Source organism: Thermobia domestica, chromosome 5 (genome assembly GCF_964235325.1).
Source record: "Thermobia domestica chromosome 5, izTheDome1.hap1.1, whole genome shotgun sequence".
Lineage (NCBI taxonomy): Eukaryota > Metazoa > Arthropoda > Insecta > Zygentoma > Lepismatidae > Thermobia > Thermobia domestica.
In genome coordinates, this window is record NC_137458.1 from 128,005,623 (window position 1) to 128,020,323 (window position 14,701).

At 32.8% G+C, this 14,701-nt stretch overlaps 1 protein-coding gene across 2 annotated transcripts in view; it reads right to left on the reverse strand.

Moving 5' to 3' along the window:
• LOC145686118 (TOG array regulator of axonemal microtubules protein 1) overlaps positions 1–14,701 on the reverse strand; it is a 539,413-nt gene that overhangs the window by 19,814 nt on the left and 504,898 nt on the right. For both annotated transcript variants that reach the window (XM_081759089.1, XM_081759090.1), the window contains 2 exons: positions 4,507–4,712; positions 2,637–3,079 (listed from right to left, as the gene is read on the reverse strand). In XM_081759089.1, coding sequence (XP_081615215.1) covers positions 2,637–3,079; positions 4,507–4,712 — 649 coding nt within the window. The remainder of the gene's footprint in view (positions 1–2,636; positions 3,080–4,506; positions 4,713–14,701) is intronic.

Here is a 14,701-nt window from a genome sequence, read left to right on the forward strand (position 1 = left end):
CCAAAAGCTACAAAGTTTATTTTCTTTGTAAACGTTTTTCCATGACGTATCGCAGAATAGTTCCAATAGCTGTTCTTGTTCTGTGTAAGAGAGATTCATACATTGTATGTCATGGATTTCTACATTAGTGAAAAGATTTTTAATCCAACCATTACCAGGTTGTGGGACAGGGAAATATTCTCAAAAGTTTGTAGGTAACGCTGTCAAAGTGCCCTACAAGTATTTTGTGCCTTTCAGCAGAGAGTTTTTCACCTGAAGAATCAATTAAATCCTTGAGCATCGGAAAAGATGAATAGTTATTGTTTTGTACTTGTACTGCCCACAGCTGCAGTTTCTTAATCTTAAAAGCACTTCTTGCATAACAGCTGTGAGTTTCATTTTATTACAACACTTTTCAATTTTTAGGCTTCGCGGACCCCCCTGGCTCGATCCCACGAATCCCCAGTGGTCCGTGAACCCCACTTTGAGAACCACTGGACTAGATTATTGTCCAGACTATGCATACGTATGTGTTGGGAAGGTGTAATGGCGATTATATTTATTAACAGAAAAGGTCTAAATTTATCATGTCAAAAAATGATGTGATGGCTAGAAGAGGTTCATATTAAAGAAAGAATTGATATCTACTTATGGTGTTTTTGTAGTTAGGTCCTTTGTTAAGAGCGAAGCTACATCGGATAAGAACTACAGTTTAAAGAGGAATCCAAATCACTGTAGGGTGTTCTATGCTTTCCCACTGGAAATCGAATCCGGGACCTCGTCCACCAAGGGCATGCGTTCTTGTCACTATAAAGAAGAGCTGAGAGTGACGGTAGAAGATGTGAGCCCCTAAAAATGTTTAACAAAATTTCGGTAGTTCAATTAATTTATTTCTATATCTTGTCCTTTGTGCACATGGTACTAGGTTCGATTTCTGATTTCGGATAGTTCGAAGTTAAACTAGTATTGTAAGACAAACGACGATTTACTCAAACAAAACAGTAACGAACGCGGGCGAGAAATAAATGCAATTGAAACAAAATATCCAGCACCTTACTATCAAAATCAACTCGCTGGCCGTAATCCTTCACGGGAACATGTAACAACATATAAATACCTAGAATTGATTCACGTATTTAAAAGCTCAAACCATAAAACTTTGTTTTGAATAGTAGAGAAGAAAAGAAGATTAACCAAGGCAATTAGAAAGAGAAAAATAACCTGATTAAGACGAAATAAATCAATTATGAGGGATGTGATTGAAGCTATGGTGCAAGAAAAAAGGAGGGGAAGAAAGCTAAAATTGATAGATTGAATTATAATGGATAATTTGGATTTATTCATATAGCATAATATTTAATAAAATATTAATAATAATAAAATAATAATAATAATAATAAAATAATAATAATAATAATAATAATAATAATACAGCGAATATAATCTAAAAGTTTTTTTTTTTTTTTTTTTTTTTTTTTTTTTTTTTTTTTTCCAAGTTGACCTATTCATTAGGAACTTGATAAAGTAACACTATAGGTTTGACAAACGCTTTTCATGGCGTGGCGACTATACTACTGGTGATGGTCATGTCTAGCTTGAAACATTATTTTAATAATAATTCAAAGAAACGATGGAATGCTTAACTACTACTTAAAAAAGATCAATATCATTACCTTAAGCATCCAAGAAGTTACAAATAATAGGAAAAGAATAATACAAGCTACTTATTTCTATAGGCTTTTTTGGTTTTGGGGCGTTTACACTTAGTCGATTTGCGTTCGATTCAGTTGAATTGACGTCACTTTCAACTTAATCGACCGTGTAAACAGGACTTCAACTTAATCGCTTGTTGATCGAAAGCGACTAATCGACTAGCAACTGAATTGAAAGACGTTCTATTTTCTGTGGTCGATTCTATTTTCTTCTGCTATAACACCGCAAATTGTACCAATTACTTTTTGCTTGGACATCTTTAAAATTGCCAGTGGATTTCGAATCGACCAGAGGAGAGCGAGTCGACAAGCAGCATTCAATTTCGGTTGAAACAATTGAACACATTCATCGATCTGATTCGGCCTAGTTGCTTCGATTTAGTCGCAAATGCAGCGAGTCGATTTAGCCGTGCGACTAAATCGACCAAGTGTAAACGCCCCATTTATGTTGTATATAGTTCTACTAAATAAACCAAGAAGCTATCGAAATATAGTTTTTGGTTATGCACTGTAGGAACATTTTTTGCATGGTTTGTATGTAAGTGCTCAGGTGAATAATATGTCAATCTAATTCATCTTTTAACACAGAATTCAAGAAAAGCAAACAGACCATCGAACATTTTTTTTTTTTTTTTTTATTTTCTTGTAAATAGATATCTGGATTCGTCTAACGACAAAATTCTTTACAATGTAAGTTCACAAACAGCGTAGTATACCACTTTCTGCACTTCATGTGATGTTAGCCTAACATCAAAACTTTCTGCGGATACGCTTTCTTGGATGTTTTAGGTAAAGTTATTGATTTTTTTTTTTTTTACTACTTTAAGACTATTCATTAAAATTTGTAAATGTATATTTTCTGAAGTTTGAAGTAATTAAGTCGTCTTTCGGTAGCTTAACAATATATTGGCTAAATTATGTAAAAATACAGTAGAACATGCTTACGTTCGGAAGCTTCTTCGAGTGACAGTAGTTCTGTTAAGAGTCTGTTTAGGTCTTGCAATGGACACATGCACTGTTGGTGGAGGCACAGGTTCGACCGAAAGGGGTGACGATGGAGATGATACAACAATGGGTCCTGATGATATGACGGGAGGACAGGGATTAGGGTCATGAGAGTTTGCTATATGGACGGTATCTGGGATGGAAATGGCGGCAGGCGCAGATGAAATGGTATGGATCTTGTTCGATGAATTATCCGTTGGGCGGTGTGCTTGCAGGTCAGAGTTGTTTGCTTGTTCCAACTGTTGGTACTTGTAGGATCTTTCTTTCTCCTGTTGCAATCTTTCGATATTCTGTTGGCTTTCTACCAGATCCATTTGACGTGACAATAAGCTTGTTCTTGTCACATTAAGGCTCTTAGTTGGAATTGCACTGCTGAATAAATCCTAAAGAGAATGAAACAAGAGAAAGAAAATTACAAATCAATAAAATAGCCTAATAGAATTACTTGATCAATGTTAATAAAGTTATTACGTTATTTGGAGATATAGATAAAAATTCCCTGTACTCTCTTTTAGTACACGTATTTGCCAGTTAAAATCCTCTTAAGATTCCACATGTAAAAGGCAAAAGTACAGTTCATATCCGAATTTAAAAGTTGGTTTCGTCGTTCACTACCTCGCTTTTACATAAAGCATAATCAATCAATTATTGAAAAAAATAGTGCATTAGTACTTCAAAATATTAAAATGATGATTTCCATTATTTAATCATAATCATCAATTCATGCATTTCTCGTTCCAGTATTCTACCGGAATTGGGTGCGTACGAGGCCTCTACAACAGCTTCTTTCACTTTACCATTTTTCATATGGACATTCTTGAACAATTACATCCTGTCTCGAGGAGTTTATACCATTGTTGGTAGGAAAGAATCAAACATTTCATTTGTTCTAATTCATTTTTATATATTATTATTATTCTTTACGATCAACATAAGGCTATTAAAAAAAAAAATGGAAGCTTTTACTTATCATCTTGAACATTATACATTTTAATTTTAAAATTGGCTGTTAGGCAAGAAGGCACGAAGAACTTTTAATACACAAAAGCTTTTTTTGAAACGTCAAATTGCATATCTATTTAATGATTTAAAAAAGAAATCCTTCACTGAAAATATACCCAAGCACAGTTTGAATATATTTAAACAATTATGAAAGTTATTTAAACCAAATAATTAATTTTGAAAATTTTAATTAAAATAAATAAAAATATTAATTCCCCAGGAAAAAATAGATTAAAAGTAACAATTCTTCGTTTTCTAACCTCTCTAATATGGTATTTCTTGAGTTCTATCCTCAAATTCTATTGTCACCCACCATCGCATCAGTTTTGCTAAAATCCACTAGAGAACTGAACATTCAACTCTTTGTTTCGCAGACAATTTCTAGTCACCCATTCTGACTGCATATTTTGTTTGAGTAAATAACTTAAGTGTGTGGAATTTGATTGCAGCATGGTAAAATACGTAAATCTGTAATTGTTTGTTACCTCCACAGTGTCTTTGACTGTGGAGTTTTATTTATATGTTGTTTTTCGTGTTTTAGGTTTTACTGGGAAAAATGCACAAATACGTCATCTCCATATTTGATATAAATAAGATATGCGCTACTTCTAAAATACAAATATAGCTCTTTTTCATGTGACTATTGCTTTTTACGAACCATGCATATTCGATTGTGAAAAAACAATTTTTACTTTTTCAAATTTAATGTGATCATTGATTTCAAAACAATCCTGAACAATGAGAGAAAAAAATAGAGTTACATGAGTAACAACAAAAATGTTCAAAGAAATATGGATAAAAATATTACCTCTGACGATTGTTCGGATTGATTTTCTTCCTCCAGTTCAAGACTCTTGAACTCTAGGTCTTCCGTTTTCGCTGAATTACTTAACATCAACTGGAGGGGAGCTGTAGACGGGGCGGATGCAGGAGGGGCGAACAACACTGTTGAATGTTGTTTCCTGGGATCTTGTCCACCATTATGTAGCATATCAATCGCCATGTCGAGAGGAACTGAAAGAAAAATTAAAGCATGCAGAAAAGGATATTGCTAAAGCTATGAGAAGCACAATAATACCTATAGTAACAATTTATCAGTGATTAGATGTGAGGAATGGATACTGATGAAGTTGAAACCTAACTTTAAAGTAAGCAGATTTCATAAATAGTAATATGTTACTAATATGTTACTGAATATAGCAACAATCAATTGTCACGTTAAGTAATTAGAATGCTAATAAAAGGACAAGTGTCATACATTTGGGGTATTTATTAAAACCGACACCATAAATGCTAATGATATAGATACAAAATCATGATATGAAATATAAGTAGTACAATGGTTGGGGTCTATCAAGGAGAAATCCCTGATACTCTCGTGTGTTTTTAATGTCACGTCGTCCTCCCTTCACGACATTATGTCATGAAAAAGTTCATCAGCGCAAAGCATATACTCACAAACTCAGGCCTTCCATCACCGCTGTCAGTCCTGGGTGGTTCCTCTGGATGCAGATAGAATATACCATACCACACTCTTAGCAGGTGTAGGTCGAATGATGATAATTGTTTTAAAAAGCCTGGTTTTATAGTATCACAAAACTATTATGGTTTTAGCAAGGCACTGTTTATGATGGAAAATATGTTTTTTTAATTTCTTTCAAAATAGACACCTTGAAAGATTTTAACTTATATGTTTTGACACCATCACCTTGAATATACTTGATATTATCACTTTGAAGGTTTTTATATTTTGATGCCACTGGAAAATCCGTTTGCGTAGGACGTGTTGTTTTTTTTATTTTTCGTGGTTGTATCGTATTGTTAATCTTGTTTTTTAATAGAATTTTTACAAGGAGACATCACGAAGTATATGAGTGTATAATAATGTTAAACTTTTCATCGTTTAATGATTTTGGGAATATAATAATAGCAATACTCTTCCACTGATATGAGCGCGGCTGAACTTTTTAAATTTATGGCTAATAATAGAAATTCAAAGTAACGTAACATACCCAATTTCACGGATTAAAAATCTTAAGTTTTCTCTTTTTCTTTTTAAGACTAAAATATTATTATAGATACTATTGCCGATTATTATAAAGATTTAAGAAAAAATGACAATCACTGCATTTCGAAAGTTCCAAACAAAGTATCCTTAATGACTTTAAAGATTATTTTTTTCTTTTAGCAAATGGATGCTATTGAGTCTTTTAAAAGAGTTGTAAGTAAGTAATAAAAAAAGAATAAAATATCAACACAAGATGTGTGTTTTCTTGGAGTAAAGAAATAGTGCTATTACTGAGTTTGTGAAAATGACTGAAAATATTTATTAGTTTATTTTCGAATAATAATAATAATAATAATGCCTATGCTAGGGTTATCGTATGTCAGCACTTATGTGGGCATATCTTCATTTTGGGAGTAAAAATTTCTGTCCGCATACATTTTCAGAAACTGCCTGTTTTATTCGCATTTTCTACGATCAAGTATATTGTCAATTCAATTTCCAGCTCTTGTTTAATTATTTTCCATACATTTCAATATATTTCAATCCTTCCTTAGTAGGATCTTACATCACAATTCCTATGCCCTGCTCGCATTTCAAGTTTCTAGCTTAAACGGTTCGGCCTGGGCTTCATCAATCAGTCAGTCAGTCAGGACGACTTTTTTTATATATATAGTTCCACATTAAAAACTTAGCCTTAGTCTCATACAAGTATTGTTGGCCCCGTAATAACGAAACTCCACAGATCAGTTTTTACTACTGTCCCCCTTAAATTAGTTTAATCAAAATGAAAAATTAGCTGGACATCTTTCTACAGTGAAAATTGTAGATTCATTCTGTGTCCTTAACTCCCAAATAAGTTTTCACAAAGTCGCTATGATTGGCTTTCCTCAAAGTTGAATGTTAACTTTTAATACACTTCTCGTACGTTACGGCCCAAGAGGAAGATTTACTTTATTTCAGCAAAATCATTATGTGTCTCAAAGTGAGTTGTTCTACAGAATCTTAAAATAAGACTTCACAAAGATTTGCTAGACCTCTGTGTCATTATTTTTTTTTTCAAAACTAAATTTCATGAAAAATTTGGAGATTTTTTTTCAAGATAACGGTACGTAATCCCAGCAATAAGTCTTTTATTTTTTCTTAAGTATTTCCAAAGTTGCAACCTAGTTAAATTCATTTCTTGTATCCGAAAATGGGTTTTCGCCAAATTCCATAAAAACATTAGAGGCGTTTATTACGACGCTATCGAAATAAGAGTTTTATACAGACTAGGGTTCCTAAAGTTATGACTTATGCAAACACTATTTTTTTTCTAGTAATGAGAAACAATTTTTCTCCAAAGTTAATTAAAATCGAAAACAAAATTTGTCTCTCCTGTTTTTTTCCTACAGACCCGAAAATGACTTTCTCCAAAGTTGAGACCTAAGTAAAACTCTTTCTTGTGCCCGAAAACAGATTTTTCAAACTTCATAAAAGATTGTCAGAGTATATTTCAAGATATAATTAAGATTTTTACCAGACGCCACTAAATAAATTTTCTCCGAAGTCGGGTCCTAAATCGCTTTCTTGTACCCGCAAAAACTGATTTTTGTCAAATATTTCATGAAAATAGTTAGAACTGTTATCAAGTTAAAATCTAAGAACACACAAAACATTCATTAATTCAACAAAAAATTGTTCGTTTTAGATTAGAACAGTAATTCTCAAACTTGGATGCATGAAAGACCAGTAAAAGCCTTAGACTACTGAAAGATTATTCCATTTAGGCTAAGGGTTATGACGAGAAACAATTCTTCAGTATCTTATCTTAAATCAAATCTTGGATTATATGTACTAACACATGTATGGTACTAAACAAGAGGTGATGAACCCAAGAATGGCTGCCATTACTGGCACATGAATACGTTCTAAGCAGGAAAAAAATAAGCGATTCTAAGACGCACTTTTTTTGTCGATTTTTTAGTCTCCAAAATCAAAGTGTGTCTTAGATTTTAGTTATGTAAATTTAGGCCAGATTAGATAGAGTTTTACCAAAAATTGCTAATCTCGATAGTCACGATTCTGTAAAGAATGTGTATTTTGTGTGTACGAACAGAATGCAGAACTAAAATCGTGCATTTTAAGCCAAATAAAAACCTTTTAAAATTAGCCCGCAAACCAGTGGCAAATGAAAGAGATGAATCATCATTAGTAAAAAGAAGTACCAGCAGAGGCACATAAATATACCGTAAATTCCAGCAGTAAGTTCAATGTTTCTTTATTTTCCCATAACATTATTTGTTTTCCCATGTTTATTAATATTTTCATTCTTTAAAATCAATGCAGTGTATTTTTTTTTTCATTTTTGCCATAAATGCGTCTTATATTCGAGGATTTTTTTTTCAATTTTGCCATCAAAATTTGGGGGTGCGTCTTACATTTGAGGACATCTTAGGTTCGCGTAAATACTGTATTTTACTTTTAAAAATAGATTGTTTATAAGATGATATTAAAACTGGTATAAATAAAGTTTTAACTTCCATTAGGTTTGGCTTCAATCTCTTTGAAAATTGTCTCCTTATGCATTGCCATTTTGGAAATTCTATTGTATTCCTGTTCTTTAAGTGTGTTACACGGTTCTGTAACTCGAGATGGATCTTGAAAGCTAATCCTTAAGCTTAAGACTCATCTTCGAAAAGAGAACGAAAACCCAGAGGGATGATTCTAGCGAGTAGGCCGGGCAAGAAAAATGCGGTCATCAAGGCCCGGCTGAGAAACTGATGTGTTTCGAACACATGAGCAAATGAATTTGAGTTGAATATTCTCCCTCAGATACAGAGAAGTGAAAAATAGGCAATGAAAATAAACTAAACTAATCTATGAACTTTCTACTTAACACGAATAGGAAAACTGAAACCCCTTTACCTAAATAAAATTTCATTAATTCGTTTCTATTCTTGTCAAACTTAGAGCCCTCTCTATTTCTCCTCCTTTATTAAAACTGCGGAGAGAGAGTAAGAATAAAAAAAACTACAATTCAAAAGTTCCATACTGATAAATTCAATACCCTTCACATAAAAAGCGACACGTGGTGTACTGTAGGTGGCAACCTCTGTGTACTTAAACCAACGTGGGGACATGGAATTGCAGGATATACGAAGAGTAGCACAACTAGGCAATCAAGATGCGGAATCTGCGCATTATAGAATTTATTTATAATTTTAATTGAGATTTTGATTTTATCTGTCCTTGACAAATCAGAGTTAATGCAAATTATTTTTATCCGCAATACGAAGAAAATTTATCTTAAACTAAAACAAAATATGACCAACGTAAACATTATCTTCGTAGAAATGTGTTGATGAAGGCAATTACCGTATATATTGCCGAAACTGTAACTCAGATTGATAATAATTGGATCTAATTTTACTTTTATTTGGGCTATAAGTAATTCCAAAGCTAGAATAAGCAGTATTCAGGAAGAAATTTATAATACCCTGCTTTGTGTTCATTGTTATAGTCAATCTATCTATCTATCTATCTATATACATACATACATACATATATATATATATATATATATATATATATATATATATATATATATATATATATATATATATATAAAAATGAAAGTAAATATGTTTGTGATTTCGTGCCTCTTGAATCACCCGACTCGATCTCGATAAAATTTTCAATATAGATGAGGTTCGGGCCTGGGATGGTTTTTATTATTTCTCTTTGACGATGCAACTTAGGGGAGAGGAAGCAGGAAGATATTTAAAAATGATCGTAAATGACCGATATTAGTGCCGAATTCATAGTTTTCGAGGTCACTGAGATGAATAGTGACACTTTCGATGCCGTTTAAATTCAAATTCACCTCTATGTTCAAAATGAAACTTATTCTCCCTCCCCATGCGAAGAACGGGTATCATGCTAGTGAGAAACAAAAACAAGATTAAAGAAAACATTTAGAAACCTTTCATGTTTAACTCCTATTATTCACAGATTGAAAAATACTCATTTTTTTAAAAAAGGCCTTTTCCCCACACATTTTATATATCAAATTATATACTTACTGCTTTTTATATATTTATTTATTTATTTTTACTGGATTAAAAACTGAAACTTTGAATCTTGTGTGTACTATAAAATGGGATTAGTCCGTGATATCCGTGATATATAATGCATTTCTTGTTACTGATATATATACATATTGTGTATTTTAACGAGTCTTAATACATTTTATACTGAATATAACGAATAATAATCTTCCAATAAAACGAAAGTCTGAAACAAATGAGAAATATGTTAGAGTGAGTAGGTAAAACAATTCCCGCAACTTTATTACCATCACTGCGTCATTTTTTTTCCAATGTCGCTTTATGCCAACCTTCCTGATTACTATCACTCCTGATTACTGTGAAACTCTAGTGCAATTGATACACGCACGCACTGTATGTTGTTGGTGGATCAATCACGGTGCGTGACCTTGGTCTCAGTAGATGAAAAGGATTTAGCTTAGAAAATTACGCTTCAAATCTTATACTTCTTGTGCATTTGGCATTGGCTATAAGATACAGAAAATTTTATGTTTAACAGGAGTACACATTTTGTTTCTGTAAGTATTATTTTACAGATGAAATAAAGTCATTTAATTATTTCCGAGTGGATGACTATAATAGTGACCTTGTCATAAATGCGAAAGAAACAAACAATATATCAATTAATTATGTATTAACCTGAATTATGTCTCTTCCAATGCTATTGTTTTTTCCTCTGACATTTCGAATGCACTGTTCAGGCATTCTTTCCCAAGGTCACAAGGCTTAAGTCCTTATATTTGAAGAGTTTTCACATCAGTAGCGTAGCCAGGATGTGTTGGGGGGGGGGAGTGCTATTATAGGTACATATAGAAAAATTGCAAACATAAAAATATATAAAAAAAATTTACAAACATCAAAGTACCAAAGTACATTGTCGGACCTCTTTGGGGGGAGGGAGGCAGAGGGCCCCCCTTCCGTATGCCACTGTTTCACATTGCTCTTGTATTTCTTCTTGTGTTTTTTGTTATGCCACCGAGAATGGGATAACCAAAGATGTATTATATTTATCTAGATTTGTAGTTCGTCTACCCGTCCCAATAGGTATGTTAACTTAAACACATAATTAATACTTACATTTGTAATTTTTTTTTGTCATAAAACTAGTGCACTATCTATTACCAAAATCTGTATTTTTCTTTTAGAAATCCTCGTTTCTTAAAAGTGACAATACCATCCACTCAACCGGCGACTGCTTCAATTTACTGTATGTACACTGTGGTCAGGTCTACATTGTTTCCATTTTGGTTATTATACATAAATCCAATTTTTATAATTTCACCATTGTTTGTATCTAGATTGAAAATAGTAATAAAACCTTTTCTAATCGTCACATTTGTTTTTATTAATGTAATTGGTGATGATAATATCCTAGTCCCTCTCTAAATTACCTTTCTCAGTATTCAACAATGGACTTTTGGTCTTTATGTAATACGCTTCGAATGTTTCGGTGTCAGAGGTCGCCTCACGTAAAACTTGCTCTTTTCATACTGAGTGTTCAGTAGTTTATAAGTGTTTTGACAACCCTGAAATTGACTCTTTATCCTATCGGAATTCCCTGATGTATTCATTTAGTCTTGTACCAGTGTTCGTTTTTTGTCATCTCTATGTAAGTGACGTCACAAGTACAATAGGTCTGATAAATGCCGATTAATTTTTTTTTTTTTCTAACGAAACAACTTTTGTATAGAATTTCCGGAGGACCACAAATGGTTGGTTGGAGATAAAAGGAAGTAACAAAAAATTGAGCATTCGGTTTACTCCAGAGGGCTTCCTATTATAGGGGTCCAGAAGCAACCGAAAAGTTTAAATAGCAAAGTATGTATTTTTTTTACGTCATTGTAAAGATAATGGAGAAACAAACAACTTTTGTAGGAACTTTTTTTTCTTCTTTCATGGGGAGCACCATTTATAAAATGACTACCATTTAATTGTTAGTTCTTGTACGTTCAGATAAAAAAAAAAAAAAAAAGTCCACTACTTATAAATCAGAAACAGTTAGAGATAAAAGAATATAACAAAAAATGAGATACGAAAATGTCAGGATGCATCGAATGGAATGCTCTGTTTGCCTCACAGAGGCCTCACAGTCTGTCGAATATTAGTACTTTTTTTGTTCAAAGACAATTATCATTACTTTTTCCCTAGTTTGACTTCCATTATCGTTTGTTTGTGATATCTAAAAATCTTATTTAATTTTTGTATTATTCTTATTATTTCATGTTTCAAAACAGTAAAATTAAAAATAATAAAAAAAGGAAATGGAGATGATGAAATGTGAACAAAATACAGTAATCAAATAGAGTAGGTTATAATCCCTTGAAAACTGAAGCTGTGTGATAAACAAACTTCATGCTTATAAACTACGAGACATAACCTTATAATACCTAAGTGATTACAAAAGAAAATTGTGCGTAATACGCATGTCTATACCTTTTCATTGCTTACGTGTTTGTTTTTGTTTCCATCCCTTGGGAGCCATTACATTTGTACGTCAGCTGAATGCGAATCCATTTAGTAAGATTATTTACTTACTCTAGTTACTTTAAACTCTATTTGGTTTCTATTATTGATAATGTTGTATTAAACCACTCTATAGCGACCGCTGAACCACGTGTCACTGGAGATTGGACATCGATCTTAGGGTTAAAAGTAAACACGCAATTTCAGTGAGTGAATGGGTGGAATCTCTATAATTTGTCTTTTGGTATTTAGCTATTAATTAAATTGGATACAACGTTTACTTGCGGCTTTTTTAATTACTTTTTTACATTAACTTTTAAACAAGACAAATGCACTGCACTACAATGATATAGGCCTATATATCGGGTGTTCCAGATAAAGTGTTCAGTGTTCAGTACTTATTCACAAACAGTTGGAGATAAAAGAATAAAACAAAAAGTGAGATAGGAAAATGTAAGACAGAACGCATCGAGTATAGCGCTCTGCTTGCTTTACAGAACCTCCTGCCCTTATCAAGGGGCTCTGGGGGCACCCGAAAATTTAAAATACCAAGATTTTACATCTTTTTATCACATCACTGGAAAGATCATGGAAAAATAGATAACTTTTATTGGAAACATGTTTTCGTATGGGACAGCGTTTACGAAACGGTTACTATTTATTTGAAAGTTCTTCCACATTCAGATAAAACCTCCAATAGTTATAAATGGCAGATGTTAAAAAATGAGATATGAAAATGCCAGAAGGTGCATCGAACGGGGCATTCGGCTTACCCCACAGGATCCTCGGGGACCACTCGAAAAGTTTAAATAGTATGGAATATAATTAATGAAAAGATCATTGAGAACAAACATTTCTTGTAAGAACAAGATTTTTGTGTGAGGCACTGTTTACAAAATGAGTACCATTTAATTGTTAGTTTTATTCGACTGTGTGAGAATTCACAATTCAATGATGGCCATTTCCTTTTAAAAGTTGTTTGTTTTTTCATGAATTTTTAAATGAAATTACATACCTTGCCATTTAAAATTTTCGGCTGACCCCTGGGGAACAAAAAAGTACTAATTTTCGACAGACTGTATAACTGATGGTTGGTTTTAAATGTGTCCATATGGAAGCTTTTGATCAACTTGTAATGCGATCACGGAACGGAGAATTGAAGTTATGTAGTCCATGAACTGAACCCTCATTTTTATAACAAAAAGACAATATACTTTAACTTAAATAAACTGTTCACTTTTCTAACTTACGTTGTAGCCGAATGTGAGTCATATCCAGTTTCTTTTTCTGGTTTTAGTCGTTCTAAACCGATTATTCGCTTTTCTGGGACATTTCAATGAAAAATAAGAGGGTGTAGCAGAAAGAATATTTCCAAGTCAATACTAGGATATAATTCGATGTATTATATATAAACTTTTTACCGGGAAACTGAAGAGCAGAAAATGGGGTACTGCTAAAGTCCCGTCTTTTTGCTTGTCATCTAGTTTCCGAAAAATAAGCTGCAGAGGCGTATCTAGTTTTAACAGCGTCTAAAACAAGAGCGGAAATTGCGTTCCTGTCTTCCTACCCACATCCCCACCACTACATTCACATAATATAAATTATATCTTTTTCTTTCATACTTCTTTGTTAAATATGATTGTGTTTTGACTGTGAAGAAAAAAAGAAAACCTCATATTTTAAAATGTTATTCAGTTTACCGCAGTCATTTTATAAGATTCAAACATTTTGAAGAAAAGGAGTGAAGAAACTTTTAAGATCAGTTTGCTTTTGAGCATTATTGTCATGTATTTTCCATACACAAATTATAATGTTATTTCTCTTGCCTTAACTGCTGCAAATTTGTTTATATTATAATGTATCAAAGTTCATTTTTTCTACTTCTTTTCCCTTAACACTTAATAAAAGATAGATCATGCAACATGTCTTGATCTATGGATGCTTTCAAGTCTGAAAGAATTTATTTCATTTGCTGAATGATCTTTCACAGTCACCAACCTCATGAGCATACCCCCCTTTAGCCCGATAGTGGGTTGAATTTATGGTTGTAAGCCAATCGCAACCGACATTGGCTCGATATATAAGGCAGGAGAATGGAAAAAGTAGTAGTTAGCCCTATTGATTCACGATTTGCAGATTGAGGATCACAACTCTTTGTCTCCATATCATACAGGCGTTGAAAGTTTTGCTATGTGAGCTGCATTTAATATTTTACAGACCTTTTTTATCTGACTGCTATGCACTAATGTAACTAGCATAAGAAGGTTCAAGACTTTTGCATTTGTTTTCCTTGTCGTTAATATCAACACCATAATTCTGCGCTCGCTACCTACTTGAGTACTCACGTTTCTTGGCATAAAAATAAATTTTGATATGAACTCGTATCTGTCGATCAATAGTATCTAATAATTATTCGTTTCTGTCTGTGGCCTGTGTTCTTTTCGTCG